The 27429-nt window shown below is 45.3% G+C and overlaps 1 protein-coding gene across 1 annotated transcript in view; it reads right to left on the reverse strand.

Moving 5' to 3' along the window:
* Positions 1-5826: 5826 nt before the first annotated feature.
* The window catches only part of GPR149 (G protein-coupled receptor 149), a 26012-nt gene continuing 4409 nt past the window's right edge, over positions 5827-27429 (reverse strand). The window contains exons 4-5 of the mRNA XM_026854762.1: positions 27287-27427; positions 5827-6828 (exon numbers count right to left, since the gene is read on the reverse strand). Coding sequence (XP_026710563.1) covers positions 6256-6828; positions 27287-27427 — 714 coding nt within the window. The 3' untranslated portion in view covers positions 5827-6255. The remainder of the gene's footprint in view (positions 6829-27286; positions 27428-27429) is intronic.

Raw genomic sequence — 27429 nt, forward strand, 5'->3', positions numbered from 1 at the left:
GGCCCCGCCTCCGCCTCACTTCCGGGCCCCGCCCGCCTCTCCCTCGGCCGCGGGTTCGCGTCCCGCCGCCGCCCGCAACACCCGCGGGGCGAAGCGTGACGCGGCTGAAGAGAGCGAGGGGCTCACCGCAGCACGGCCCGAAGCTCCTCGTGCCGGGACGGCTCCTCTCGCTTCCGTTTCCAGCTCTAACCGTGGCTTCCCTCTCCGGGGCTGCAGAGGTTTGAAGGGAACGCCAAACGTTGGTGCCGCCGCTGCGCCCGAGGTTCCCGCCCTTCCGTTTATACAGGCAGTAACGGATTTAAGTGCACCCGGTCCTGGCCCCGCTGGCTGGCTGCTCCTGGGTGTGTGCACCTTGTCCGAGTTCTCTGGAGTTTAACCCTCCTTTTAACTTGGACAAAGCTATTCACAGAATTATTACTTTTACAACAGTTAATTAACGTTCTTTTTGTTTCACTGAATACCGTTGTGCAGCGACAAATCCTTCTTCATTCTCATTATTCTTTCACCTTCTTTGTTGGTATGATTTACATTAGTTTAAAAATGACTAGCGTTCAGATCTCTGAAATACCGTGTTACGCACGGATTTTCAAACTTCTCTTGGGTAAAGGACTGCTGCTTTCAAAGGAAATAATTTTCTCTTTTTTTTCTCTGCCTACAGTTTACCTACACTTAGTCCAACAAATCTCAGCAGTTGATGATATAAAGAAATAACAAGTGCTCGAGGTAAAGATCTCAATTTTCTTTTTTTCTTTCCCCTCAGAAAATGTTTTATGCATTCAAGCAGCCACTTGTCTTGCTGCTAGGCTTACCCTTTTCCACGCCGATTTCCATGCCCTTAGAACACGCAAACAACAATCACAACGCCTTGCCAGGGCTATTTCTGTAGCCTTTCACTCAAAGACTCCGGAGGTGACGGACCTGAAGGGCCAGGCAGGCGCCGGAGCCCCTCTCAGTGATGGTGGCAGGTGGCTGACGGGGCCGTCCCTCCAAGGACACTGCAGGGCGCTGGGGACGCGACCCGCTGTGCGCCGCAGTGTCCTGCACAGACCCGCCTCGCCCAGAGAGTGCCAACACCGCACAGCACCACGGCACGGGCCTGCACGGAGGGGCTGTGCGAGAAACATCATGTGGTCGTTTTTTAGTTACACTCTGTTTCAGGTACAAGGAAATCTGAGAGAAGCTTGGGTTTTAGTTTGAATAGCGACAAGTAAGGAATAGAGAGCAACATCTCTTGAGTCATCAGCACAGTGAGCAGCTGAACTGTGGGAGAGGTTACCCAGAGAAAAGAGGGAAAAGGAGAGGACCAAGAACAGGCAGTACAAGGACTGGAGGATACTGAGGAAAATCATCTGAAAGACAAATTACAGGAAGGAGCATGGGAGAGAAATGAGAAATTTAAAGGGAAGTATATTTCTTCCTTACTACTTCTCATCCTGCATCTATGGCTTACACAGGCTAGGGAAGCACACTCCATGGCTTCTTGCATTTGCCATCCTACATAAACTAAGTCCTCTCACAGCATTCTTCAAGTGTCTCACAGCGACAACCAACTAGGGAGTAAAAATGAGCCAAAGAAAATTAGCACCAAATAAATTTTCAGAAATCTAAGAAATGTGAAAAGATCCCCTATTGAAATACGTCCCTGGCATCCCTCTACAGGCCAACCAAGGGAGAATGGCACAAGTCCTTCCGAAAGGGTGGAGGGGGGAGGACACTAGATGGGAACACCTCCTGCTGCTCAGGTATGAACCTTCTCATCAGTGGCACGACATTCCCCACATGCAGGTGAGCTTGCCTGCCAGGCCTTCTCTAGCCCGCAGGTGACCATAAACCAGGGCAATTACTATCTCCAGTTCTGTATTTACTCTCTATTTTCTGGAGACGTGCCCGATGCTAACCTGAAACCAGGGAATGAAAAGGCCCCTGGTGACCACACGTACACGGCCAGGGCTTCGCTCTGTCCCCTCAGCAGCGTCTGTGCCCACGCTCAGGTGCCACTTGTCCTCGACACGCCGCTGCACCTTGTGGTCGGTCCTGCATGCCTGAGCAAGCTGCCAGAAAGCTGGCTTTGTCTGCTCTATCGATATCCTTAAAACTACTGGAGAAAAATGTTCTGGGGTTACCTTGAATCACTCAGGTGACAACAGATTTATTCTGCTTGATCCGGTATCTCTCCATGATGGTGTATCTGGACACCTAAGCAGTGCACACACTTGCAATAAATGGGACTTTAGTGCAAGAGGGAACTTCCAGATGCATGTGTGTAGCTCCTGTATTTCAGCCATGTCTCTTTAACGCTGTGAAAAAAAATCACACATTCTAAAGGAAACACTACAAATTCAGTTATCTTTAGTAGATTTGTAGATTTAGATGTTGGCAAGATAGTAAAAGTGCAACTATGCATATAATTTTCTAATATGTATGGAAAGATATATTGAAGTGATCTCAGAGGTTTGCATATTGCTGGGCCTTTTCAACTGCTTTTAACCACTGTTCACTTTGAGGTTTTAGCCCCTTCAGTAGCACACTGTCACGGTGTGAGGTAACACTTCTGTACATAACGGTCTCTACGCAGCAGCAGGCTCAAAGTGTTCTCCTCTCAGGGCTTTGAAGTGAGATTCCTTGAAGCCAGATCCCTAGTGAGGAAACACGAGACCTGTCAGGTAAACACTGAGAAGGGGGAGACACGACGCAAGAGCATCCCACCTCACAGCTCTCAATCCAGTGAGTAAATCTTGCTGCTGCACACTAGTAGTACTGCAGCCACCAGGGCTGTCTCTAGGAGTAAAGACTGTTTCTACAGGGACTGAATGTCTTTACAATCTGTTTGTTTTATAAAACATAGCGTACAATGTACAGGAATATACAGACATGGGTATTGTAATTCTTATAGGAGCTGATGCTGGAGTCTAGAAAAACAGAATTTATTCTGCTCCAAGACATCTAAATCTGAAAAATTCATTAAGAGAAAGGAACATAACACTCAAACACTTATCCTGGAAGTCAATATAGTGACACATACCAGGAAGTGAAATCATGCTGCAGAATCTATGCATCAACCCCAAACCTATAAAGGTAAAATAACGTATAAGTAACATTTATTATTTGTTATGAAATGAATGTCATTTGAAACTGCAAGATATATTTTCTACCAAGATTAGTACAGAAAATTTACATTTCAGCACCTGTTTCTTTTTCTTTCAAGAAGCACAATCCTTTGAGGCATTTGGGATTCTTAGGCCTGGCCCCGCGTGTCACAGATTTATTTTTCTGTAACTCTGTTAATGTAATGTTATTCCCAGTGTACATGAGTGCCACCAAAAGGAACTCTGACCCACTGCTTACCGAAGACGATCTCAAAAATTATTTCCCAGTTTCTTGTTTTCTATCCTTTGCATTATTCAACAACCCATGTCAGGCAGGCCCGGGCGCCGATTCAAGTCACATTTTCCAAGGGATTTTTTCCAGTCAGTAGCTGTGGTGTCTGAGCAGAGATGAGGTCTCTTTCAACTCACCTTCAAATAGGCATTGACAAACACTTTGCCCCCAAATGTCAAGCTGTTGCTGAAATACATTAAAAGGTCAGACAGAGGAAAAACAACAGAGAAGGAAGAAAAATTTTTTCCTTAAAAGCTCCTATAAAAGAACTGTTTTAAAAACTATGTCCAAATGATAAATGAAGACACCTTAACACTTACGTGAATAAACAAACCAGGAGTAAATTTTCTCAAACAGCAAGTTTTCCCGTGCATTGTGCAAGGAGCTGGTATCTACTCAGTAATTACAACTTGGGTTTTCAGACACTTTAAATTGTTTAATGATGTGAGTCAGAGCAGAAAAAGAAAATAATCAGACATTTGCACACAATCAAATTTACAGATTCATTAAATAAAATCTGTTTTATTCAAGCAGCAAGACAACACTCTACAATCAGGTCAAGCTCTGGGTCAGAACTATGCAGAATTTTAATGCCTCCAAATTTGAATCCTTTGGAAATATCTCCATCAGAGATTACCACGTCAGCACGTAATCTTGCTAACAGTCCAACTCACTTCCAGGGAAAACAGAACACCTGAACAAACTAAAGCTGTGACCGACTGCATCCTCCATCACAACTTTGCTACCTTTACCTGGATCAAGTGTGTCTGTTGCCATACGGATATTTTCTGTGTTCCTTCTACAGAACACAAAGAAAAGCAGCATATTCGGAGACAGCAGAATGCGTCTCTGCTCTGTGTATAGGGATACAGATTTATTCAACAGACTTACCACTGATTGTTTCTTCTGCTGTAGTTTCTTGTTAAATCTGAAACGTAACACAGCATCTTAGTGGAACTAAGAGCCTGGAGGCAATCTTACGAGAGCCCTTGTTTTCACCTTGGAAAGGCAGCACACGGAAAGCACAACTTGCAGAGTGATCCATCTCTGTCACAACAACCTGCAGTCTTCGACCCTGATTTTCTTCAGTGCTACATGACTGTCACACCAGCCCGGCCCCACCGATTGCAATGGCAGGCCTGATTGATGGTGGTGAAATGAGAAGGCAAGTCCTCCGCTTGTTTTTGGGCCTCCACACCAACTGCTGAATGCAAACACAGCATTCAGGCCTTTTGCTCTGTCTGTTCATAACCCCTAAAGGAATCCTGAACAGGGTTGTGATTATTTTCCCTTGCATGTTCCTGCTGAGTGGAAAACAGGGTGACTGCAGTCACTAAATGATCATGTTGTCACACATACCACTGGAAATTAAACTATTCCTTAAAGAAGCAGTGTGACTTTTAATCAAACTGCTGAAAGTCCTGAGAGCATATTTCCCTCTGTTTAACTGAAACGAATGACAAGCCCTCAGAAGAAGAGCACTAGCATTCCAAGCATATGCAGCATACCTAATGTAAGACTTGAGGACTCCACTCACTGTTTCTGCCTTGGCTTCTCTGAATTCAACACAAATTCGAATATTCACTGGTTTTAGCTTGACTTTAGACTTAGTTCTAGGTTCCTTATAAATCAGTAGATCGACAGGCTCCTCCTGGGGATGATACAGGTTGGGACCCGGTTTAAGTAACGAGACCACTCTCTTGAGGTCAATGTCTAAGCTCAGCCCCAAAGTGTGACCACCCTGCATAGCTCCCTTCCCCTCTCCTAAGGAGTCACAAATCAGTTGTAACCCCCAGCTCCTGACTCAGAGCTAAAGCATGAGGGTCCATCCAAAGCAGAGTGATGACAGGGTACTGACAGAACACACATAACAGAAAAACCAGCAGTGTTCTTGCTGTGAGCCACTGCGACTCCTGCAACTACCTGCAAGTACACCCGCTCCCGTGGTTGTGTTGAGAAATGTATTAACTTCACATGGGCCTTGAGGAGGAACATGACACTGTGAAACTATTCCCTGCTTAGGGACAACTCAGGCATGAAGAACTATTCAAATTGATCTTGACATCCTAGCTCCTCAAACATTTCAAATGCTGCCTTTATCTGGACTGAGTTGCAAATATTCTGTCAGGTTGGGAAACTTCTTAACTTGGTAAGAGATCATGGAGGCAAAAAAAGGGGACTCCAGAGTAACTGGCATAAAATGAACCAACATTTGTCACATTTGATCAAAGAAATGTCAACCATGAGAACACTCCTACGTTTCACAGTGCTGTATTTACAAAATGTGCATGCTTACATTTCAGACACCCATATTCAAAGGTCTGTACAAATGCCACTTACATATGTATTACATATGAATCATGTATAGAGCAGTAGAAAATTAAAACCTCTTTTAATCCTCTATCTAGTCAGCTAAATGAGCTAGTCTTAGGTTTGGGCTACATTTTCTCAGGTAAATGTTTGGAGTCTGGCACATCAGTAAGAGCACAATTGCAGGTCAGCCAAAACTGTTACAGCTTCCCACCTGTGGAGCTGCTCGTCATTTTCCACAGGCTCCCACAGACAGACACCCAGTGTCAACAAGCAGCCAAAGCTGGTTTTGGGGACTTCATTTAGGATTCCTTCTAGACACATGTGTCCCTCAAATAAGTAAGTATATAAATAACTTGAAATTCACTAATGCAAAGCTGTAAAGCACTTAAGTATTTGATATCCCATCCATATATCATTAAAAGTTTTAATCTATTTAACAGTGTACCCAAGTAAAATTCATTTCTATGTTAGGAAAAACCAGTTGACATTTTAGTTGCTCGGGTAACTTGAGTCAAGAGGAGCAATGTCTGTCAAACCAGTTTAAATGTCTAGATGAAATGCCTTTTAATTGCTGTTACCATCTTCTTCCCGCTTTCTGTATGCTTTATTCAACATTTGTATTTCTTCTTGATAGCCACCTCTTTCCATATGCTGCTTTTTACTGTTCTGCCGGTGAGCTTCCACAGTGTCTGGAATTGATATGTTGATATCGCTGTCAGGATTGTTTGAGGGTATGAAGAGGGAATAGGAGGCAGTTTCCCCTAAATCACATGAGACAAACCTGTTTTCTTTCCGTGAGTAACGTAAGGATGGAGACCTTACCTGCGTGGAGGACTGGCTGATATTACTGATGATTGACACAGTGTCCAGGGCCTCTTCATTGTCACAAATTTCAAGTACCTCTAGGTGAATTTTAACGCTTGTGTCAGCAAAGGTATTAGGAGACTCCTCCGGGTTTGGCTCATGACCAACACTTTTAGATCGATACACTTCAATTTTCTTTGACGTGGGTGTTATCTTTTGCCCTTCAGTGCTTACCTCGTATGTGGATAAAGAGAGCGTTTTCCCCGTGGGCGCCTGAAGAGATACAGTTCCCTGAAAGGCACACAGAGGGATAGCTAAGGCCCCACCTGATCGCTGAAAAGAGAAAGAGTGACCATTATCTAATGCCAGGTTTTCAAGTTAGAATCCAGTATAAATAAGCCAATTATGCTTTGTTAACTTATTTTACTTTTGTAGAGCTTTCCTTACAGTATTTTAGAAACTTGGCATTTATGACTTTTAAGAGTAGAAAAACAAGTTTTATAATTATACACTTCAGTATAAAAAGTGAAGTCCCAAGTGACTGTGACTCAGCCACAGCTTAGGGACACACACACTTTATTAGAGGAGTCGACGCTTAACGTTCCCTTGCAGCCAGCCCACAGGACAGCCAGCAGTAGCAGGCACCTCTCCAGCTCATACCCACAGGCACCTCTGAAAGTTTTTGCTCTGCAAAAACTTTTTTAAGCAGTTTTTGCTCTGCTTAAATCAGATCAAGATAGGGATCTCCTAAAGCTTCTCAGTGACCGAAACGAGAGAAATGACACCAGGGGACTGTTCAAAACCAAGAGCCTGTTCTGACAACGTCTGTCTCCCTTGGGCACCCTGTCTTAATTAGTCTTAATTGAATTAGGGGCCTAAAGTTAGATGGCTTAGCTACCTAGCTGAACTCTCCAAAACAACTTGCCAGATATTATTCAAGGAACTTTTTTGTGCATTTTATTTTTATAGTGGAAATAATGTTCATTCAACGGTATCAGTGGGAAATCTATAATAAGGATTTACAGCACCACTCCCACCTCCCCATCACTCCTCCCCACCTCCCACTGCAAATCACCAGCCCAAACCTCACCCTCCCCTGTCCCTCCTCTATACACACACAGACACATGCACGCAGACCCTCCCTGGTAGCCACAGAGACCCTCCTTAGTAGCATGTAGCTTTCTGGATGATTTGAGAATAAGAAACAGCATTACAGCAATCAATGCGTGAGGTGAAAAAATGACAGAGTTGATTTCTCAGGATGTGTAAGTCTGAGGCATTTCAGGAGTCTGCCTCGCACTCGCGTTCTTCCTGTCCATGCAAGCGAGGGCTAAGCTGAAGAGGGAGGCAGCTGTCTAGGAGAGCAGGATATGCCTCTTCCGTTGTGTTGTGATTAATCTATCTGCAACCAAGAGACAAACTGCAGAAACCCTGGGCCAGTCTTTCCTGGGCAAGTTACAGGGGATGCCCTGAGCTCAGCCTTGGAAGCAGAAGCTCCAGTATTTTCCTCCTGGGTACGGATTTGTCTTGTGCAAACTGTGTGAATAGAGGAGAGGAAGGAAAGGAGGAGTGACAGAAAGACCAGGTCTAATAACTGGCAGTATGGAGAAGTGCTGGCACTATTTCAGCACTGACAGGACCCCTTCCATTGGGACAAGCTCTGTTTAATGTTTCCTTTCTAGTAAAACTCAGAAAGTTGAGTAAAGCCAGAGAGGTTCAGGATACCAATTGGAAAGGTGAGATCGCTCACAGGGAGCTGGGAAGGGCAATTATTTACTGATTATGAAATGAAGCTGTTGTGAGGAGACTCACTGAATTAGGCACAGCTTTATAACCACACAGCTAAATCATAGTGCCACATTACCTCATCTTCACTAAAGCACATGAAAAGGAAATCAGGTTTCATTGTGTAGAAGAATCTTGCCAGACTGTGACTTAATGTGGTCCTTTGACAAAGGAATTTGCCTGACAAAACCCTAGGAGCTGGCTTGCCCTGCTGGAAGGAAATTAAAGTTGTATTGGTCTCCTTAATAGATTTGTCTGAGAAAAATGGTCCTCCAGTGTTCTTCCAAGGTGCAGTTAGAGAGGCAGCCGTCGCGCTGTGTCATCGAGCCAGCTAAGGTGTGAGATGGGTGGATGTGAGCTGCCAGCTCCTGGCCACTGCCCGAGCACAGAGCCATGGCAGGAACGGGGGCTCCCTCGGGTGCTGCTCTCCTAAGGGCAAGCACCGCCAGCCTTTGTTCCAAAGCAATGACCAGGGGGCTGGTTTTTTCAAGCATGGCTAGGTGTTGGCACTTACATTTCCTGTGTTAATTAGTAATTAGGATCACTCCTCCAGGAAAAGAGAGATGTGACTATAACCGTTTTTGCAACTTGAGGAAGCTCTTGTCCACTTGTCCTCCATCCCAGGTGCTTACTAAGGCCACTAAAGGACTGAGCAACAAACCCAGCTCTGGGTAAGACCAAGTGGGCAAAGCCTACAGTTCTGGGCAGCACGGAGGCACAAGGTCAGCGTCTTGGTATTGCAACAGATAGAGCCTGGGTACCTAATGATTTTGGTAACACAGATTTAGAATGGTGTTTCTGTTGGATACAAGTCCTGCAGCTCCACTGCCAGCCCCCTCTCTAGTTTCTGCAATCAACACAAAGTCCTTTGCAGGCTCAGTTAAGAGCATCTGCATTTCTGGCTGTTAATCAAGCTCAGGGTCTTAAGAACAGCCTAGACCAGAACTTAGATTATACAGGAGGACCTCTAAAGACTATGGAAAAAAAAAAAAAAGTTTAATAAGAAGTGATTACTTCAGTGCAAGGTTACATTCTACTTAATAAAACACTGCAGATTTGTCAGACTGAGCATCAAGAAGATGGAGGATATGTCTGAGGCACCTGGAGGGAGAATAAGCAATCCTCACTCACTGGAATGAATACTCCAGTTCTGGAGAATGAGAAATATTCCAGTGACCACAGATTTAATGACTCCTTCTGAAAGTCTGTTTTCTGTCGAGAAACCTCTATTTACCTTTAGAAGTGAAGAGGATATTCCAAGTCTTCTATACCACTTCCCAGTCACTAATCAGGAAGGCAGTAAACTGCACCGTTTTCCACTAGAACAAGTCCAGTAGAAATATCCTTCAGTTACAGACACCTTCACCTGTTTCTACAAGTAGGGAATCCATTTGTCTCTTGGCAAACCGTGCATCGTAACAGCCCGCACCCGTGACGGTGAGAGGCACCTGCCTAGTAACCACAGCCCTTGCAGGGAGCAGCTTTGAAATCGCAGCTTAACCTCCCTCAGTGCAGCAACCGAGCTGCAAGGAAACTCGACTGTTATCTGCAAGCTGTGACAAAGCACACCTGTGTGAACAAACCCATTCATCAGCAGTGCAAAACGCTCAAAGTTTAAAAAAATCCAGCTAATTAATGGAAAAGAGTAAGCAGCATTTACATGACACTACAGAATTTACTAAGCAGAGTTTTTTGAAAATGAAATCAAACCCTGGATTTACATGATAGGGGAAGGCAGGAGTAAAGCCCAAGGAGAGATCTGAGCCACTGAACTGCAAATTCCCTGCCAAGTGCAGAGGGGAACTAGCACTGCCTTGGCTGGCCCAAAGTGCCACAGCCCCAGGAAGACTTCTGTGCTGCACACTGGAGGGAGGCACCACGGCCACCGACGGGGACCCGAGCACCTGCAAGGGCTCTACACAGAAAGGGGCAAGTAACAGAGAACTGCATCTGGCCCCTCAGGTCGGTGGCAGTGCCCAGGGCACTGCAGGCTCCCTCCTGGGTCGCCCGCCTCGAGCTTGCTTTGCAAGCTTCACTCTAGAGTCAAGCAGCCCAACAGAAAAATGCTGTGAATAAAAACTGTTAGTCCAGAAGAGGGAAGAATATCTGGTTTTATGAGTAGCCAGGTAAAAGAGATTATTGCTGGAATTCCTTTCAGTAAAATTGCTATTAATGAGAACAGAGTGCGACCCTTATCTTGTCCTTGATATCATTACTAAATATCCAGTTTTGCCCCGTATGGCACATGCATGGCAATAAACAGGAACCTACTAGCAAACTGGACTATACTGGTATATCTTGTGAAGTATTTTATCTTCCACTCCCATTGTTACCTACAGTTCAGCTTTACGATTTTAAGCCTTACAATGCAATTTAATTCCAAGGCAGCAGGAAGAGGAAACAATTTGAGTAATGCTTAACAGTGGCCTTCAGTTCATTCATCCAGGTTCCTGTACCTCATCTCTGCGTTATTTCAGCATGAACAAGAGCATCCACAGTTGTAGAAGGGTTATGATTCATTTTTCCTTCCATGAAAAGAGAAAGAGGTCCACTGTGCTGCTTCTGAACATCTGCCACCTCACTCTCCACAGCCTGGGCCCAAAATGCTTTCTGGAAGGGTACTGCCCCACCGGGCTCTTCCCACACTCTTTTGCCCACACGCTTTGTATTCCTGTACTCAAAAGAAAATCTAGTTTCTAAAGGAAATAAGCAAATTAACTCCACCCACACAATTTATACTACATGTTCTCTTGTTAAAACACTTCTACACAGATGTTTTTAAGAAGGTACAGAACACTTACAGCCACTTGCTTCTTGGATCGTTTTCAGAAAGACAACGTTTTGATGCTACCTTGACAATGTGTGCAGGAATCAGGTGCTACCATAAAGGTAAAGAGCTTTGTGAAAGAAAATAAACCCTTATCTTTTCAACCCAAGTGCCGTTTTGCAGCTTTTGTGTCTCAGCAGTTTGGCAGCGTATTAGATACACATATATAATTATCATTATCCCTAAAAAATACGTAGATTTTTTCTACACCTCCAGTGTGGTGTTTGCTTTATCAGAATGAGTTATACCAGGATTTGTAGTACTACCACAAAGACACCCCACAGCTGACGTGCGCTCCTCCTGACTCCCATGCATCCCACACCACTTTGGCATCCATGGCAACTGCACAGGATGAGGAAGCCTTGCTATCAACAATTCTGAGCCTGTGAAGACTTGTCTTTCCGAGACCTTACTCACTCTCAACTAGGAGAGGTGAAGGAAAGATCAGACACTTATCTGCTTGAACACAGCACATGTAAAATTAAGTCTGTTCTGATTCTTATATCCACTTACAGATACTTTTCTCTGCGTGCACACACGCACAGATACACACAACTATTCATTTATTCACTGTACACGCGCATATAGTTATAGAAAATATTTCCCTTTTTACAATTAATTTCTTAATTTCTGGTAGGATTGAAAGGTTTCAATTTGGAAATGCCCAAACGTTTCAATTAAAAAAAATCATGGCATCCCCCAATCAAAACATTCCATAAGCCAGAATTGTTATCTTTATGATGAGGCCAGCTTATAACCGAGTACCACAAAATATCTGCTGGATCTCATAAAAGTTGCAGTCTAGCACTAAATCTGAGCTATCCCTCCAGGGGACTGTTTTCTGCAGGTTTGCATCACAGAAACAGCAAGTTGATAATATATATCCACACACATTGCATCACTCTGCGGGATCCCTAACTCCGTGGTGTTTGCCACTGCCAACGGGAGCTGGCCCTTCCCTTGCCTGGTTTTACTTTTTGTGGAGAACGTTTCTTCCCATCACGTCGTCGTACCACAGGGCATACCCCTGCGCAGCTCCTGCCGAGACGGCTGGAGGCTATTCTGTCTGTTAGAATCTGGGACAGGGATTTCACTGGAGAACTGCATGTACCAGCGCATGCATTTTTAACAAGCAAAGACAAAAAACTACAATGAAATAAATCACAAATGTACTTGTTCCTTAAGGAGTGCTGATGCATTCCGAACAGAGAAATCTCTGCATAATTGATAAAGCAAATCCTTTCATTATTGAATTAAATTATCCACCTTCCATATTTCACAGAAGACAGCCAGCAGTTGCTGTTGCTACAAGGCAAACCCTCCTCACAATCGCTGTGGTTTAAGACCGGGCTCCCCTGCCTCCGCCCGCTGCCTGAGCAGAGTTTGAGCTGGGTTCCCCAGGGGAGGTGTCAGCCTCTGCAGAGGACGTAACCAAGCCCACAGCAGCTGGGCAACAGGCCCTGGCAGAAAGGTTTCAGTTTGGAAATGCTCAAAGCAGTGAGAAAGGGCCCACCAAGAGCCACCTGACTTACCGTTTGAAATGACCCTACTAAGGCCATTTATGGAACCCAGAAACTCCACAGCCTGTCCCTCAGAGAAAATAAGTTTTTGATACCTATGGCTTTTTTGAGGGGGGAGGGAAGGAAAGGGGAAGGCAGCTTTTGCAGAATCTGTTACTGGCAGAAACCAAAGCAAAACACCCTTTTCTATCTGGTTTGCTGCGAAAGAGTTATACTTACATGAAATATTAATAAAGGGGTATCAAGCTGCAAGTATACTCGAAGAAAATTTTAATTTCATCACTTGCCAAAGCAGAGCCTCGTTCCACATGCCGGTAAGTGCCTCCCAAGGGTGTAGAGCGTTCCCTCTGCTTCCCTTCAGTGCCTGCAGGAGTTGATCCGCGATTTGCAGAGCTGGGCGCTTACAGAAAAGTCAGCACTGTACGACTGCAATCAGCTCAGCAGGCTGCTTCTGAGAGATTTACATGGGATGTTCAAAATAATTTCAAACTCTAGTTTACAAGTGATCAAGAATTTATTCTGCTAGAGGAAGCCTAGAAAATTCTTTAAGGTTAACATATTAATATTTCAATTACCAAACATTTCTACACGTTTTTTGCATTTTACATTAAGTGTAACTGGATTCATCCTGTTGCAAGGATCTTAAGCTCAGTGGTCCCAGTTCTCCATTGTTTAGTGCCTGCAGAGACCACTGTCCAGTCTGGATAAGCACACATTTCCCAGGATTTCCTGGCAATCTTTTATTTCAGGGAGTGGATGACTGCACAGCAGGGGAAGGAAAGCACGAACAGCTCCATTCTCCAAGCACGTTTATCAATTAATACTTCTTATCAATTACACTTCATCTCCCGAGAACAAAGCTGACTGCTCCAGAAGTGGATCCTTACCTAGGGAAACACTGGTTAGCAACTGAAATCAAAGATCAACTGTTCAGAGCCACATGATCTGAACAGTGGCTCACGTAGCTCACAGCTCAATTTGATTTTAAAGGCAAGAAACTGCTGTTGCAATATGGTAAAGGTCAGCAGAGAAAAAAAAAAAACAGGTTAACTGGAGACAGAAAGGAAATGCCCAAGAGCCTGGAATTCCTAGGGGATCAAGGGGAAGAAGAAAATCTGTTTGGAAGATGCTCCAGTGCACCTAAATTAGGAGCTACCCTCCCTGACTATGCAAGAAGGCTGAGTACTCAGACCTTTAGAGCTTGAACTAGTGGTTGTCTAGCGCCATCAGAGATGCCATAGAGGATTCAGAATATCCGCAAAAAACTTTCTGTTGTAACAGAGGACTAATGGGAGACCCTCAGCCTCCTGAAGCAGCAGCTGGAGGCCAAGTGGGACACCCCAAAGCACCTGAACTGCTCCTACCGGCTGTGCCTGGGCAACGGACTCGAGCACAAGGCAGTCTGTAGACTCCCCTCATGATTCCTAATTTTCAAATGTCATGAATCACAGGCCCTGGTACAATAAGATAGGGGTAACATCAGCGTTACAGCGAAGTGGAGATCCTAATAGAGTGTGTATCCTGTCTCTGGAAAAGGCAGGAGAGCTCTGGTGTAACTCCCGGATCGGAGAGCGCCTGCAGATGGGCACAGCGGGAGCCCAGAGCAGACAGCAAGGTCCCTCACCACTCCCATTGGGCCATGCTGCCTTCCCAAACAGAAATATCAGCAAGCTAAATAAAGCTCTAATGAGTTTGCATTCCTAATTAGTGGTGGAATACAGCTCGAGCTGAAAAGTTCTATTTTTAGAATATTTCCAGTAAGGATCTTGATGTTTCTTTCCAGAGACAATGTGTTTTCTGTTTATTTTAAAATAGAGGGTTAGTCTTCCACTTCCCTAAAAATAAAAATTAGCTGCAGCAAAATTAATTACTGCAATGATTTTCCCTTTGAGAGGCTGACTGCAGTAAATTTAGATCTAATAGGGTATGACAAGAATAGACAACCTCACCTCAGCTGACCTGAAAGCCAGTGTTTGTCATTGGCCTGCCTGATGTGAACAGACCTTTATTTGGAGCAAATTAGCAAAAGAAAAGTGCAGCAGAGGTATCCAAGGTAAGAATACTTGCATCTACATACCAGAACTTCTGTAGTCAGTTGTCTGGGGCTGAAGTGAGCTCAGGAGAAGGCCCCTTCAACATTCCCAAAGGATGCCCGCGGCACTGTCAGTGCCCCCGCAGAGGGGAGCAGCTCGGGCAGAGGCTCAGAGGGCTCCTGCCTTTAAGCCCCCCAGAGGAGTCCGGGGCTCTCCTTGCTGCTGGGCCTCCCAGGCGTCACCTGCCACGAGCTCTGGTTTCTCTGTCATCTCTAATCGCTGCTGTCCTTATGCTGAAATTATTACAAACAACCTGTATTTTCCACGTAAAGATTTTCTGTTTCAGATCTACTATGTTTAAATAGTCTTCACAGCCAGAAGAGCTGATTTTACAAGAAACAACTCTCTTCAGTATGGAGACCGGCCTGCCTGATGGGATCTGCTGGTACGTCTGGCTTTCACCAAACTTCCTACCTTCAGGACACCCGTCTCACATCCTATACCGATCTTTCAAAAATAACTGGGAAAACACATGTGTCTGTTTTGATTTGTATGTTCGTTATTTTAATGAGATTTTTAGAACAAGTGCGAACTTGGTCCTTATGTAAGTCTGTGCATTTGTTCTCACAACACAGTGTGAGATATGGTAATTTCTAATAATTTATTTGCACTTTCGGGTAAAAAAGAGTGCGCAGAATTAAAATTCAGTGTTAGTTTGAATTATTTGCATGGATCTGGGGTGTACGCAAGAAACAGAGATATTATCCAAAACCTAGACTGGAGGAACACGTAAACTGAGAAGTCATGCGCTTCACAGTATAAAAGTGCCAGAACTGTGGCTACCTGGGCAAATTAATTCTGAGTCTTGTATTTCTATCTTGTGTGGCTTCCTCATGTGGGGCAGTGAACGTGGGCAACACCTGCCCGTGCACTTGGAGGCTGCAGGCATGGCCTGTGTGCACACCTACATTCAGACAGAATTAGGTGGAGAAGCTACCTGAGGTTTTAAAAGCAGAACGAGGCCAACAGTGCCCTGAGGCAACCACCTCCATCCCCGCGTCTCCACTGCGCAGTGAGTCTCGAGTCCTAAGGGTTTTGTCAACTGGGCCACAATTAAAGCTGTGGTAGTGCCCACAGAACTCAAATCTGCTTTTGAAAGGTGCAACTCTGCAATCTACATACTGCACTCTAAAGAATGTGCCTTTTGCATAGTTATATGTATCTGCCAAAGCCTTCCAGCCATGAATGGTTAAAAATGACTCCTTACAGTCTCGACTGACAGGGCTGATTGCGTTACTAACCGCCAGAAGGAGGTCAGCATTGCACAAGAGAGAAGGGCTCTGTTGGGCGGCACGTGGTGGGTACCGAAATCAGGGCATGGGATGTCTGGTCCAGCTCTCTCCATCACCAGGAAGCAGTCACTCTCTGCGCAGGGGATGATCTGCTGACGTTCAGTCTCTGTTTTGTAACAGCTGCAGAACTGGGTCTTATCCTTTTCACCAGACCTGGTGAAGTTTATTTCACGTGTGTACCACCAGTCCCGGAAAAAACTTCTGAGTTCATTTTCAAGCATCATACTAACAGGCTTTCTGCTGAGCTACGGTTATTGTAAAGTTACACTGAAATGGTCTTTTTGCTTACTAGGGAAATATAATGAAGAAAAATGTGGAAGAACAGCACAAGCCTTTAAAGAATGGAGAACATAGCAGCCTGGAATGTAATGGCTTTATTGGAAGGTGTCTAAATTGCACTGCTTTTGTAACTCCTGTTCCATTAAGTGGCATTAGGGCCAGTGTACAAGGATCCCTTGGTCAGTGTGATATTGATTTTGTTTGTAGCATTGTCTGTTCTCTCCGAAAAGGAACATTGATGCGAATCAGTGGCAGCTCTTTGCATGATTGATTCCTGTAAGAGACTCTGACGTACAGTGTCACTGGTCAGCTCCACAAGGCTCATTTATCCTCATTACCTCTCGACAGTCCAGTTTTTAATGTCTTTTTTCTAGTTCGGTGTGTGTGTGCATACTAGCATTCATAAAAAACAAATATTTAAGCAACAGGTCTGCAAGCTGTTGCTTATTTATCTGAACCAGACCAAATCAACAGCAGCCATAGGAAGCTCGCTGCTTCTCGGGGTTGCCAGCATGAGTGAAGACTATATTCAGCCTTGCCCTCCCTGGGAAATGTTTCTGCTCTCGATATTTCTCCTGTTCATGCAGTTCAGCAGAGTGCCAATGGCAGCTCAACTGCAAGCAGAGAGTCAGCCCCATCCCAAGGACCACACCACTTTGTCCCACTTGGAGCAAAGTTAGAAGGTGATGGTGAAACGCTCCATCGATTTTTGACCCGAGGGCACACCGCTGCAGGAAGAGACCCAGCAGGTTAGCGTGGGTACACTTGTACAGGCCAGCAGAAAGCAAATACTGTCTTCAGATCCGTTCGTAACTCAGCTTCTGTGCTGTGCCTGGTGTTTACTGGAATGTTCACAGTTTTACTGGGGTGAGAAAGATCCTGTGTATTTATCACTGCGGAAAAAACTCCAGACTGCAGACATACAGAGACACAGGGCTGACTCCTCCTAAGCGAACTCATTTACACAGCCTCCCGCTCTCCCTCTTTGCAGGGCACATAAATAGGTTCTATACCGAGTCTCTTGAAAGAGTTTGCTTGAGGCAACCCATAGATGAGGTATCAAGTCAAAGAATAAAAATAATCAGAAAGCCTACAACATATTGCAAGCCTGGGAGATTTCTGTTGCCTGAAGGCACTTAAGTATAGGCAAAAAAATACATGACATATTTACACTCAATCTCTTGAGGAAAGGGAAATACACTGGTATATTCTCAGACGTTAAAGGTATCTTTCAAAAATGCAGCTGAGCAAGAGTTAGAAATGCCCAGCACCATTTTTCCTCTCCCTCTCAATTACAGCTAGCCTGTATAGGTATTAAATAAAACCTGCTGCCTCATTTGCCTTTCATGCCACTTTTATTCCAGACAAATCTCTTTGACAGAGCAACTCTTTACTCGCAGAACATATGATGAGGAGACAACCAGCTACGGCATCATTACTACCACTCCAAGGCAGTGCCATCTTCCACAGAGCACAGAGCTTCCACAGGAAATCAAAGGCATCACGCGCATTGTCTGGCACTCCACTTCAAAAAGCTGAATCAAAGTCACTGATAGCTTTCTCACTGCTTAGTTAAGGTCTGAAAATAACAGACTAAAAAGTACTGCTTTCACAATACAAATTAAAATGGGCAGCCTTCTGCAAGTATCACTTGTTGCTCAGAGGGGGGGAAAGTAACACAGGGAGAGACTCCTTATCCCTTGTGGCCCCGAATCACTTCAGGGGAGTGAGCAGCGCGGGCCAGCGGGTGTGACCAGCCCTCCTCTCCGCAGGCAGCACGGAAACCCCCAGTCCTGCCAAGAGTTACCGTCCCCTGACGTACCGCGGTGGTTGCTGACATCAGACATAGGAAATAGCAGCAGTTTTTCACATGCAAGCATTATGCAAACTGTGACTAAACGTAACGGAGTATTTACCTCACTAAAAGCTGGCATGTTTGAACTTGGGGTGCTTTGGATCTGACCCACTGTTGACTAACCTTGCTATTTACAAACTTTAGTAAAACGTGGTTGGTTTTTTTCCCCCCATTTTGATAAAGTTTGGGTTGCTAAAGGTTACCTATCCACATCTCCTTCTGGCCTTCCCACTCCCAAAGCCAAGCCCAGCTTGTGACGCGAGGCAGGCGGGTAGTTTCCTGGGGAGAGCTGAACCTTTTAACACTCCCCGGATCGCAGAGCCCTCTCGCCGACATGCAGTCAGGTCAGCCTGCAACTCGCACCCCTCGCGGGGGTGAAGGTGGTCAGTGACCACAGAGCAGCTGAGTGCTTTGGTCACACCAGAACTATTTCCAACTGTGCCTGACCTACCACTGAGAGGGGACCGGCAGCCCTAGTTCCTTACTGGGTTAATTTTGCATCAGAGATGCAAAGCCTCTCACGGGATCCTTACCCTTACTGAGCAGTGCAAACTGCCTTCAAGCGAGATGGAAGTCATCACACAAAACCCAGTAAAATGTCAGCAAGTCCTCTGCCTCAGAGGTTTTTTTTTAAACTATTAAGAAATGATATGCACACTGGGCCAATCTGCACAACATGCTGTAAGTCTGGGGGTGGCAAAGTAGGAAATTTAACATTTCTTTGGAACGGAGAGAATAGCACCTATGCCCATCAGCATCATGAGTACAACCACTGAACACCTCTGAACACCTCCTGCTACAGAAGCAGAGCGGGGAGGAAAGGTACAAGACGGCTTTCTTGGGGGGGCACATTACCAGGGCACAGTGTGCGGTTCAGCCTCTTGACTTCCATTAGTGTTAATGGCAAAAACACAACTCTGTCCCTACCCTCAGGATGCAGCCCAAGAGGATATCTTTTGCCTGTAAACACTGTGATTTAGTACACAGCACTGCACTCAGTATTCCCACCTCTGCCTCCATTTCATCAGCACAGCCACTGCCATGTGCTAGCTTTGCAGCGAGACAAGATTTATGGAGGCTTTATTTTTGCACTCATTTTCCCTGGGTTGAAACAGAGGCAAAACCACAGCTTTTAGGTGAAAGGGCTGAGCAAATTTACTGGAAAGTGCTAAAGAAAGAACAAAAAAATTGGACATGACATGGTAGGAAGGAGCTCGAGGGGAGCAGTGGAATAGGTGACATTTTTCACCTCGTCATATACTGCCATGCTGGAAGGTACATCGGGCCCAAGCCTTAGAATATGTAAACAAGTATTAAGGAAATATATACCCTCATTAATGTGCTTTACACTTATTATGCCATGTTGCTCCTTCTGAGTCACCGGGAGGCACGTTGTGATGTCCCCCTTCAGCTGCAGCCAAGTTTTATTCTGCTGAAACACATGTCCTGCCCTTTGCAGCACTTCTACAGCGCAGTGATCTATCAGGCTCTGGCTATGAAAATAAAACTAGAAGGCCAAGCACAAGCCAAGGAAATTGTTGCATTTCTTTAGGACTGTGATATAGTACGGATAAAAGCATCTATAAAAGGAGTCCCAAGGGTGGATTTACTGCAGTAGGCTCAGACAGCAGCTCTGCCTTCCCTTCCCGACACCTCCGTTCGCCATGTCCTCTCTCCTACAGCACAGCAAGGCTCTACCAACCCCACCCACCCCAGCTCAGCTTCTCTTCAGCTCCAGCACTGAAGTCCTGGCAGGGAAACTCCCAAAGTCTCCCTCAGGCTCAGCCTCACCCATCAGACATTTCTTCCTACTCCACCCAGTGGACTGCCAGCCCGTACGATAAAAAAAAAAAAGAACAAGCCAACACTGCATCTCTACTGGCTTTTTGTGGCATTGGGTTGGGCCCCTTCCAGAAAGTAAGGGCAAAACTATCTCTAACCAGGCAAGCAGCAGGATCTGCAGTCACTCAGAGCCACATCAAACTTCAGTTTTGCTGGCTATGACAGCTGTGCTGTGACCAGAGACTGCAGCCAGCGGCAGCTCACAGCACCGCCGGGCTGTAAGTGTATTTTGCCCCAACGTGACGTGTGGGAAGCTCAGTAGAGTTTACCCAGGTGATGTGCAGGACAGAGCTAAATTCCACTCTCCCTCCATGTTCTCAAGAGGCTTTGGTAGCGGTTGAGCCAGCGGACTCCCATCTCCAGTCCAGCCCGGGGCTCCTTCCCCCGGGCCCTCCCAGCACGGGCGCCAGGAGATGAGCAGAGCCTGCTACCTCACACATCATCTTCCTCCCCGGCAGAGGGAAGGTATTAGTGACACTGCAGTTCCACGAGCCCAGACCTCCAGTTTTAGTACCTCACGGTGTTTGTATGACATGCATCTGGGTTTCAGAAGAAACCAGTAGAGTGTCAGCAGCATAAAGCCACAGGGGTAGAGGAGCTGCCTGTGGAACTCCACCCACTACATCAACTCCTAATGTCACCCAATTCTTTTAAAGACCAGAACTAGGATCGACTCACAGTGAGAACAGCAGCATCTATGATCAGGCAAAGGACCAACTAATTTCCATGAGATTAGGTCAATTCCTTTTGATGGCTGCCTGCAAAAAACTGTGGAGAACTTTAAAGTACTGACAGTACAGGCAGAGCTTGTAACAGATGTCTTGCAAAACAATTAGAGGTTTTGTTGGTAAGCAGAAGGGAAAACACAGTCTGCATGTATGGATGTTTCTGGAAATGAAAATCAGAATGCTTCATACCCTGCTCTTGCAGTAAATTTTTTTGGTGGTCTGTTAAAAGCTTGAAGAGCAGCTGCTGTACAGTCACTAGAACTGGCTAATAGCACAAGACTGGGTGAGGAACTGGAAAAAATTTGAGTGCTAAAAAAATAAATAATTATGGTATATAGTAAATTAGCCACTACTCAAAAATGAGAGCTAAAAAAAGAAGATGGATCTTTCTTGAATTGTATTGCATTTGGCCAGCACTATTTCAGTGGCTTTAGAGAGTGCTTTTTGTCAGAGCAAAGTCCTTTCACTCGACACTAGATTCACCTGCATGACTGAACTTTCTCTTTCCCGTCCTGCTTTTCTCTGTTTTTACCCCAGTTCTCAGTAAACAGGAGCACAAAACTAACAGCTGCAAGATCTGGTGACCAGTTCTCTGGTAACACAACCTGCAAGGCGACGGAGAGGTGGTGCAAGCCCTCTGCCCCCTGGGAAGCGCCGTGCCAACCAAGCGCCCCACGCCAACAGCTGCACTGCGGCGCCTGGGGAGCAGCATCACGTTAACGTTACCAGATTGATGTACTTCTACCTCCAAAGCACTACAGGCACCTAAAAAACCAGCAAAACTAACCAATCAGCTTAATGCAAATCAACACGCCTGCACACTCACAGAGATTTCATAAACAATGTCAGTTTTATAAATCAGTGCCAGCAAAGTCTCACCCACCGCCATGAACTCGGGAATTGGCCGTGGCTTTACGGGGATGTGTGGCCAAAGTATGCATCCAAATTATGCCTCCTTACATAAGCAACACTAAACGACAGGGTGTACAGAGAAAGCAGAACCTATTTCAAGTTAACAGTTTACCTTTTAATGATTTCACGTTTTTTTAAATAACAGAGGGACACGTCTGTGTGTTTCAGACAGGTCCCTCAAACCAAACAGGAGCGTGGATGTGCTCTCTCTTGTGGGAGAAGCCCGCCTTGCCTCTCCTTTCCCCTCCCACCCGTCCCTCCACACACACGGGGCTCAGCCCGCTCTGCTGCTTGTCACCGCCACTTGTGCCAAGAGCCCTGCAAGCCAGCTTGTGGCCTGATTTGGGCCACGTGAAGGGCTGAAGTAGTAGGTGACCTTGTAAAGGATGAAACTGCTGCCACAGGCACCCTGTGCAGGATGTGCGCTGGGTTTGCTCCTGGACCACAGCCTCAGACTGGGCTGCTCTCCAGTACAGCGCTGCTTTTCCTCCTGAGCTTTCTCTGAGAAACTCTGGGCAGTTACTCTGTCACAAAACTGTGCTTGTTCAAGCCTGCTTGTATTTGCTCACTACATCTCATCTCCCTTTTCCCTCTCCTCTCCTGTCCAATCTGCAAAGTGGCCATGAGAAGGATTAATCAAAAGGCATGACAACAGGCCCGTAGCAAGCTGGTGACACCCAGCTTGTTTCTGCTGACCCATGTGGTACAAGAACATGCCAAAGACTGAGGCAAGTACTTGGCGCTTCACCTGCACAGCAAAATCATTGCTGATGCACTGCTGGAAGCACCAGGACTATCCGTAGAGTTTACTTGTCCTGCTGGTAAGAGATACTTCTCCTCTGTGCCAAATCAGCGTGCCTGGCTAGCTGCTGTTTGGAGATCAGGGTGAGACTACTGCACCTTTTCGGCCCAGACCAAAGCGTTCTGGTTTACTGCACTTGGCAAAGCAGGTTTAACCCCGCATGGGACACCCCTCAGCTCCAGCAACACACATCCTGTTACTCGTTCAGCAGCAGCAACTCTCACAATGATTTCTTCAATACCTGGCTGAAGTTGACAGTAGCTCTCCCAGCTGTAACTTCAATCAGCGTGGTATTTTCTAGATTTGATTACTGCAGTGCTCTCCGTTTTCCTGCAGAACTGCAAACTGTTTGGTTGTGTGAGTAAAAGATCCTCTCCATGAACACAAAGGAGCACAGAGGCACAACAGCAGAGGGGGGGACCCATGAGAGAAATGAAGCACCCCAGCCTGCATGTTCTCAGGCCTCTCAAGGGAGCTCTTGATTTCAAAAGCTTCCAAATCAGGTGATACAACAGAAATGATAGAAAATTTTAATGTGAGAAAAATGCATTCTAATTTTCGGTAAGAAAACTCACTGACCATTTTTCAACAAGTACATTCAGACGACTGAGATTATGTTTTTCTCAAGTTCTCATGTCAAGTGTCTATGCCCTTTGCTGTGCAGAAATTCAGCATGTAAGGACACATTTACCACATCACTTACCAGCTAAGCTGAAAATCCATGTGTAATTGTTATTCTTCCTCCTACTGTAAGTTGTTACAAGTTCTGCTTATTGAAAGGAAAGCTGCAAGTACTCTAGTAAGAACATCTATATTTATTTCTGCGATCAAGCATTTATAGTCTGAAAGTACTGAAGATGAGGAACTTTTATCCTGTTAGGATAATCATCCATTTCTTTGTAAGGTTTGGCCCCTTCTCCCCAGCTGGCTAGCTTAATTAACAAATTAAGCAGAAGTATATGGCCACAAAATGCTAGGTAAAGACTCCTTAATTAACAAAGGTGAGATATGGAGAGTGATGAGGAAAAAGTGACTTTTCTTAGATGCTTAGGGACTTCCAGATGGTATAAATAAAAGGGATGGCTTTCAACTTATTTAAAGTTTGCCTCAAATTGATCTTTCATCCAACATTAAAAGCATTGAAGTTATTTTTACAGTGCTTGCTGGAGTTTCATATTCTGCCCTTTTTCAGCAGCAAAGCAAATGTCAGCACTGTGAAGCTCTGGAAACGCACACTGAATGTCAGAAACAGCGAGATCTGGAACTCAGAAACCTTGAACTTTTCGACCATAAAAGCCTTAATGCCTGGCAACTGCACACTGGGTTATAACTTGGAAAATGTCACAAGAGGATGAATTGGGATTCCTTGTAATGCAAGTAGTGAAGTATGTCCAAAAGTGACACAGAAAGCCCCAGGGCAAATCCAGCCATCCACATGCGGCCGTTACCAGCTGCTTCACAAAGAGATGCTCGTACCTGCGGTAATGGAAGTCACAGGTCTAGCAATTTGAAATGGCAGCGACAGGAGATGGGAAAAGGAACTCTGGAAACTACTGCAAGGAGAGGCACAGTTAATGATGCACCTAGTGATATACTGACTTTATTAACCAAACTATATGTGGCACACAAGGGGTTAGCAAGAACTACTAGATTAAAACCAGGTTAAGTCATCATTTATCTTTGCCCACAATCACCAAAACTCATGCCTGCACACTGCAACAGAGTGAACATTTGCTTTTTCATGAAAGGGATGACCAGTCAAATTTGAAATATCAAACTAATTCCTACTTTGACTCGAATGATAAACCTGTGCTTGCCAGAGGGAGGTGGGAATTCCTTTATTTAGATATAAAATACATCTTCTTCATCTGACCTCGGTATGTGCCAAGAGTCGAGGGCAAGTTGATCTGGCTTTGGAGTCAGCCCTGCTTGGAGCAGGAGGGGGTATCAGGTGACTTCCAGAGCTCCCCTCCAACTCCAAGCCTTCTGCAGCTCCTCTCTTGTGGACCCCGCACAGGCTCTTACCTCGCTCCCACCAACTGGATCCCACAGTGCACACTCAAACCTCGGAGTTCAGTTAACACTCGGCCAGGCAGATCAGCTTCAGCTTCTGACCTCACTGTGCCCCGAATTCCTGCCTCCTGCATCCCCGCGGGGTTGTGGCGGGCAGCAGGACTGGGGTTCTGGTATCTGCAGGTATCAGAATCCAAATAAACAAGGAGAGACTGTACTGACGTGGAACTCACTGCAGTGACACGTTGGAAAGATTAACTGAAGGAAGTTCTGCAGGAAATGCTACAAAAGCAGGACAGCCTCACCTAGCCCGGAGAGCACGTGCTCCAGGGCAGGGTTCTCACAGCCCAGGCAAGGTCAAGTCCTTCCCTCCCACTTGGACCTTAAAATTCAACTTCCTTAATTCAAGTTTCCTTTTCCAAACACTGGCAGGATAGCTTAGGAAAAACTAAGCCTTCCAGGAAAATTATTGACCATCTGCTGCTGTCCTTGAACAGGGCATAAACATGCAACTACATCTCCTGGAAACGACTCTGCTTGTTTGAGTGGAGGCATTTAAATCCCTTTAACAGGCAACGGATACTTTAGTTTGTGTGACCACTGAAGGACAGTGGCAGAGGAACTGCTTCCCACCACACAGAGGAAACTGCTTCCCCTAAACGTAGAATCACCCTCCTGAATGTTTAAGTTTTCAATGAGGTTTTTGATTATTCCTCAGAAGACACATACACACTCTCCTTTTTATCCACTGTCACTATCCTAGAGAAAAACTGAAGATGTGCTTTTCCTATGGCCAATATGAACTCACTGCACAAACACAGCAGAAGAGAAGCAGTAATTTTGCCACATATGACAAAAGCTCCTGAAATTTAATCAAATAAAATGAAAACTCAACCTCCAATAGTATTACTATTTATTACTCAAAGAGTAATAAAATGTTTTTAAAAATATTTCAATGCTCTTTGGTTTAGTCCTTTTGCATGTGTTTCCTGGTTGCTCATGCATAATAAATTGAAAGTCAATAGTGGCTCCTTTCAGATTCCACCAAGGGAAACTTCCAAAGGTGAGCATGCAGGACTGACATTTTCAGTTGTCTGAGTCAATTTACAGCAGCAATATGAACCTGTGACTGTGTCACATATAAAACATGAAAACTGCTTATATCTACACAGAACTGCCCTGGTTTATCTGGAAAATGGGTATACATCTATGCTGCCAGAAGACCACTATATACACAGACCAAAATTGTGTACTGGAGCCACAGCACGGGAAAGGTGTGCACACAAGGAGCAGAATTACCTCTTTTTGCTCCTTGGGCCACTCCGCCTTTTAGAGCCCAGTACGTGATGAAAGCAGGATGTGAATTCCACGGGGATGAGTAGCTGCTCCTCATTTCTACCTCCGCTACAGCTATCACAGTGCGGGCTCTCTGGTGCCTCATGCCAGTGATCAGCCTTTGGTTCATAATCATGAATTTCTAGGAGACAGAAAATCCTCATACTCATGGCCCACAGTTGACAAGGAATGGCTAAAAATCTTCCCCTTCTTTCATGAAAAGCATTCAACCTGCAGCAGTTGTTGTGATACTTTGCCCCTTAAACACTGACTATAGAAAATAAAATTAAAGCAGTTCTTTAAGCCCACGTTCTTCCCTGAGGTAACAGCTGTCCTCTAGCCAGGCCGTTTCAGTCTGCCATTCTACAAGCGGCAGTTTGGGACAATTCTCTCTTACAGCTCCTCAGTCTTGAACCCAACTCTAGTCAGAAGTCAGTGGAGACCCTCCCAGTATGGGCATGAACGACAGGTTTGTCATGGCAGAGCCAGAACACCTCCAAGCTGAGGAAATCAGTGATCTGACTGTTCTTGATATGCCCTACCAGCACGGCAAGGAAGAGGCAAACTGGGCTTGGAACAGACCTGCCATCCAAGAACTGAAAGCAAACCCCAACTTCTGCAGCACTGCTGGCACGTTCAACAGGACAACCCTTCAGGTGAAAGGGTCACACGGCAAGACGGGAGTGCTCTCTATTAACTGGAGATGGTATGTCCTTAAAGCCTATAGTTTTGGATATTCCCCTGCTCTCAGGCTGTGAAAAGCTCTGCTGGGTCCAGTACAGTGCACAGCAAAAGTGGGAGCAGAGCCTGGGAACCTCTGTGTGAGGAGCTACACCAGCTGGGGTTACAACTGCCTTTACCAAGTCTTTCAATCGAAGCACGAACATATTAAGACTCCACCTTCACTTTTCCCCCAGAGCTCCTGAGAACAAATACACTTCTCAGAACTTCTCCCCAGTGACTGTCCACAACCTAAAGGAAAGGGATGAACAATATAATATTTTGAACCTTTTCTGTTTGAATCTAATTAGGAATCTTTGTGTCCAAACCAAAATCTGCATTTCTCCGTGGACTTACCATTCATAGTTTCAGACTTCTCTCTTTTTTTTCCTCTACCCAAAATGTGAGCATGGCAAAAAAAGTCACCAGATGCTTGGAAATACTCTTGAAAATGTAATCTTTTGGAGAGAAAACTCTTATTCATTAAGATGAATTAACAGAATTCAATCTGAATTCTTACCGTATACAGATCATGCAGGTGCACACAGAATAATAATAATAATTAAACCCACACGATTAAGAGGAGAAGTGGGAAATTATTGCAGGATCAGAATCTGCAGATAGGTGTGTGGTTACTAAAGTATACGATGCCAAGTGTGATTTTCACCACAAGTAACTACACTACCAATAGGACTAATAGCAATTTCAACGTAAGCACAAAATAATCTTATTTTTGGATACGGCAATTCTTGTTATCAGAGAAAAATGAGGGCAGACTGACGCGTTACCTGCCGAGGGGTCCTCTCGGATTTGCTCCTGCACCACTCCCAGTCCGCCAGCTCGGGTTTATGGCTTTCCTCGTGAGACAACCTCCTCTCCGCGCCCTCCAGAAACTGCCCGGCCTCTTCCCCCGCCAGGGGCGCCGGTGTCT

This window comes from Athene cunicularia (genome assembly GCF_003259725.1).
Source record: "Athene cunicularia isolate RWA chromosome 9 unlocalized genomic scaffold, athCun1 chr9_part1, whole genome shotgun sequence".
NCBI classification, from domain to species: Eukaryota; Metazoa; Chordata; class Aves; order Strigiformes; family Strigidae; genus Athene; species Athene cunicularia.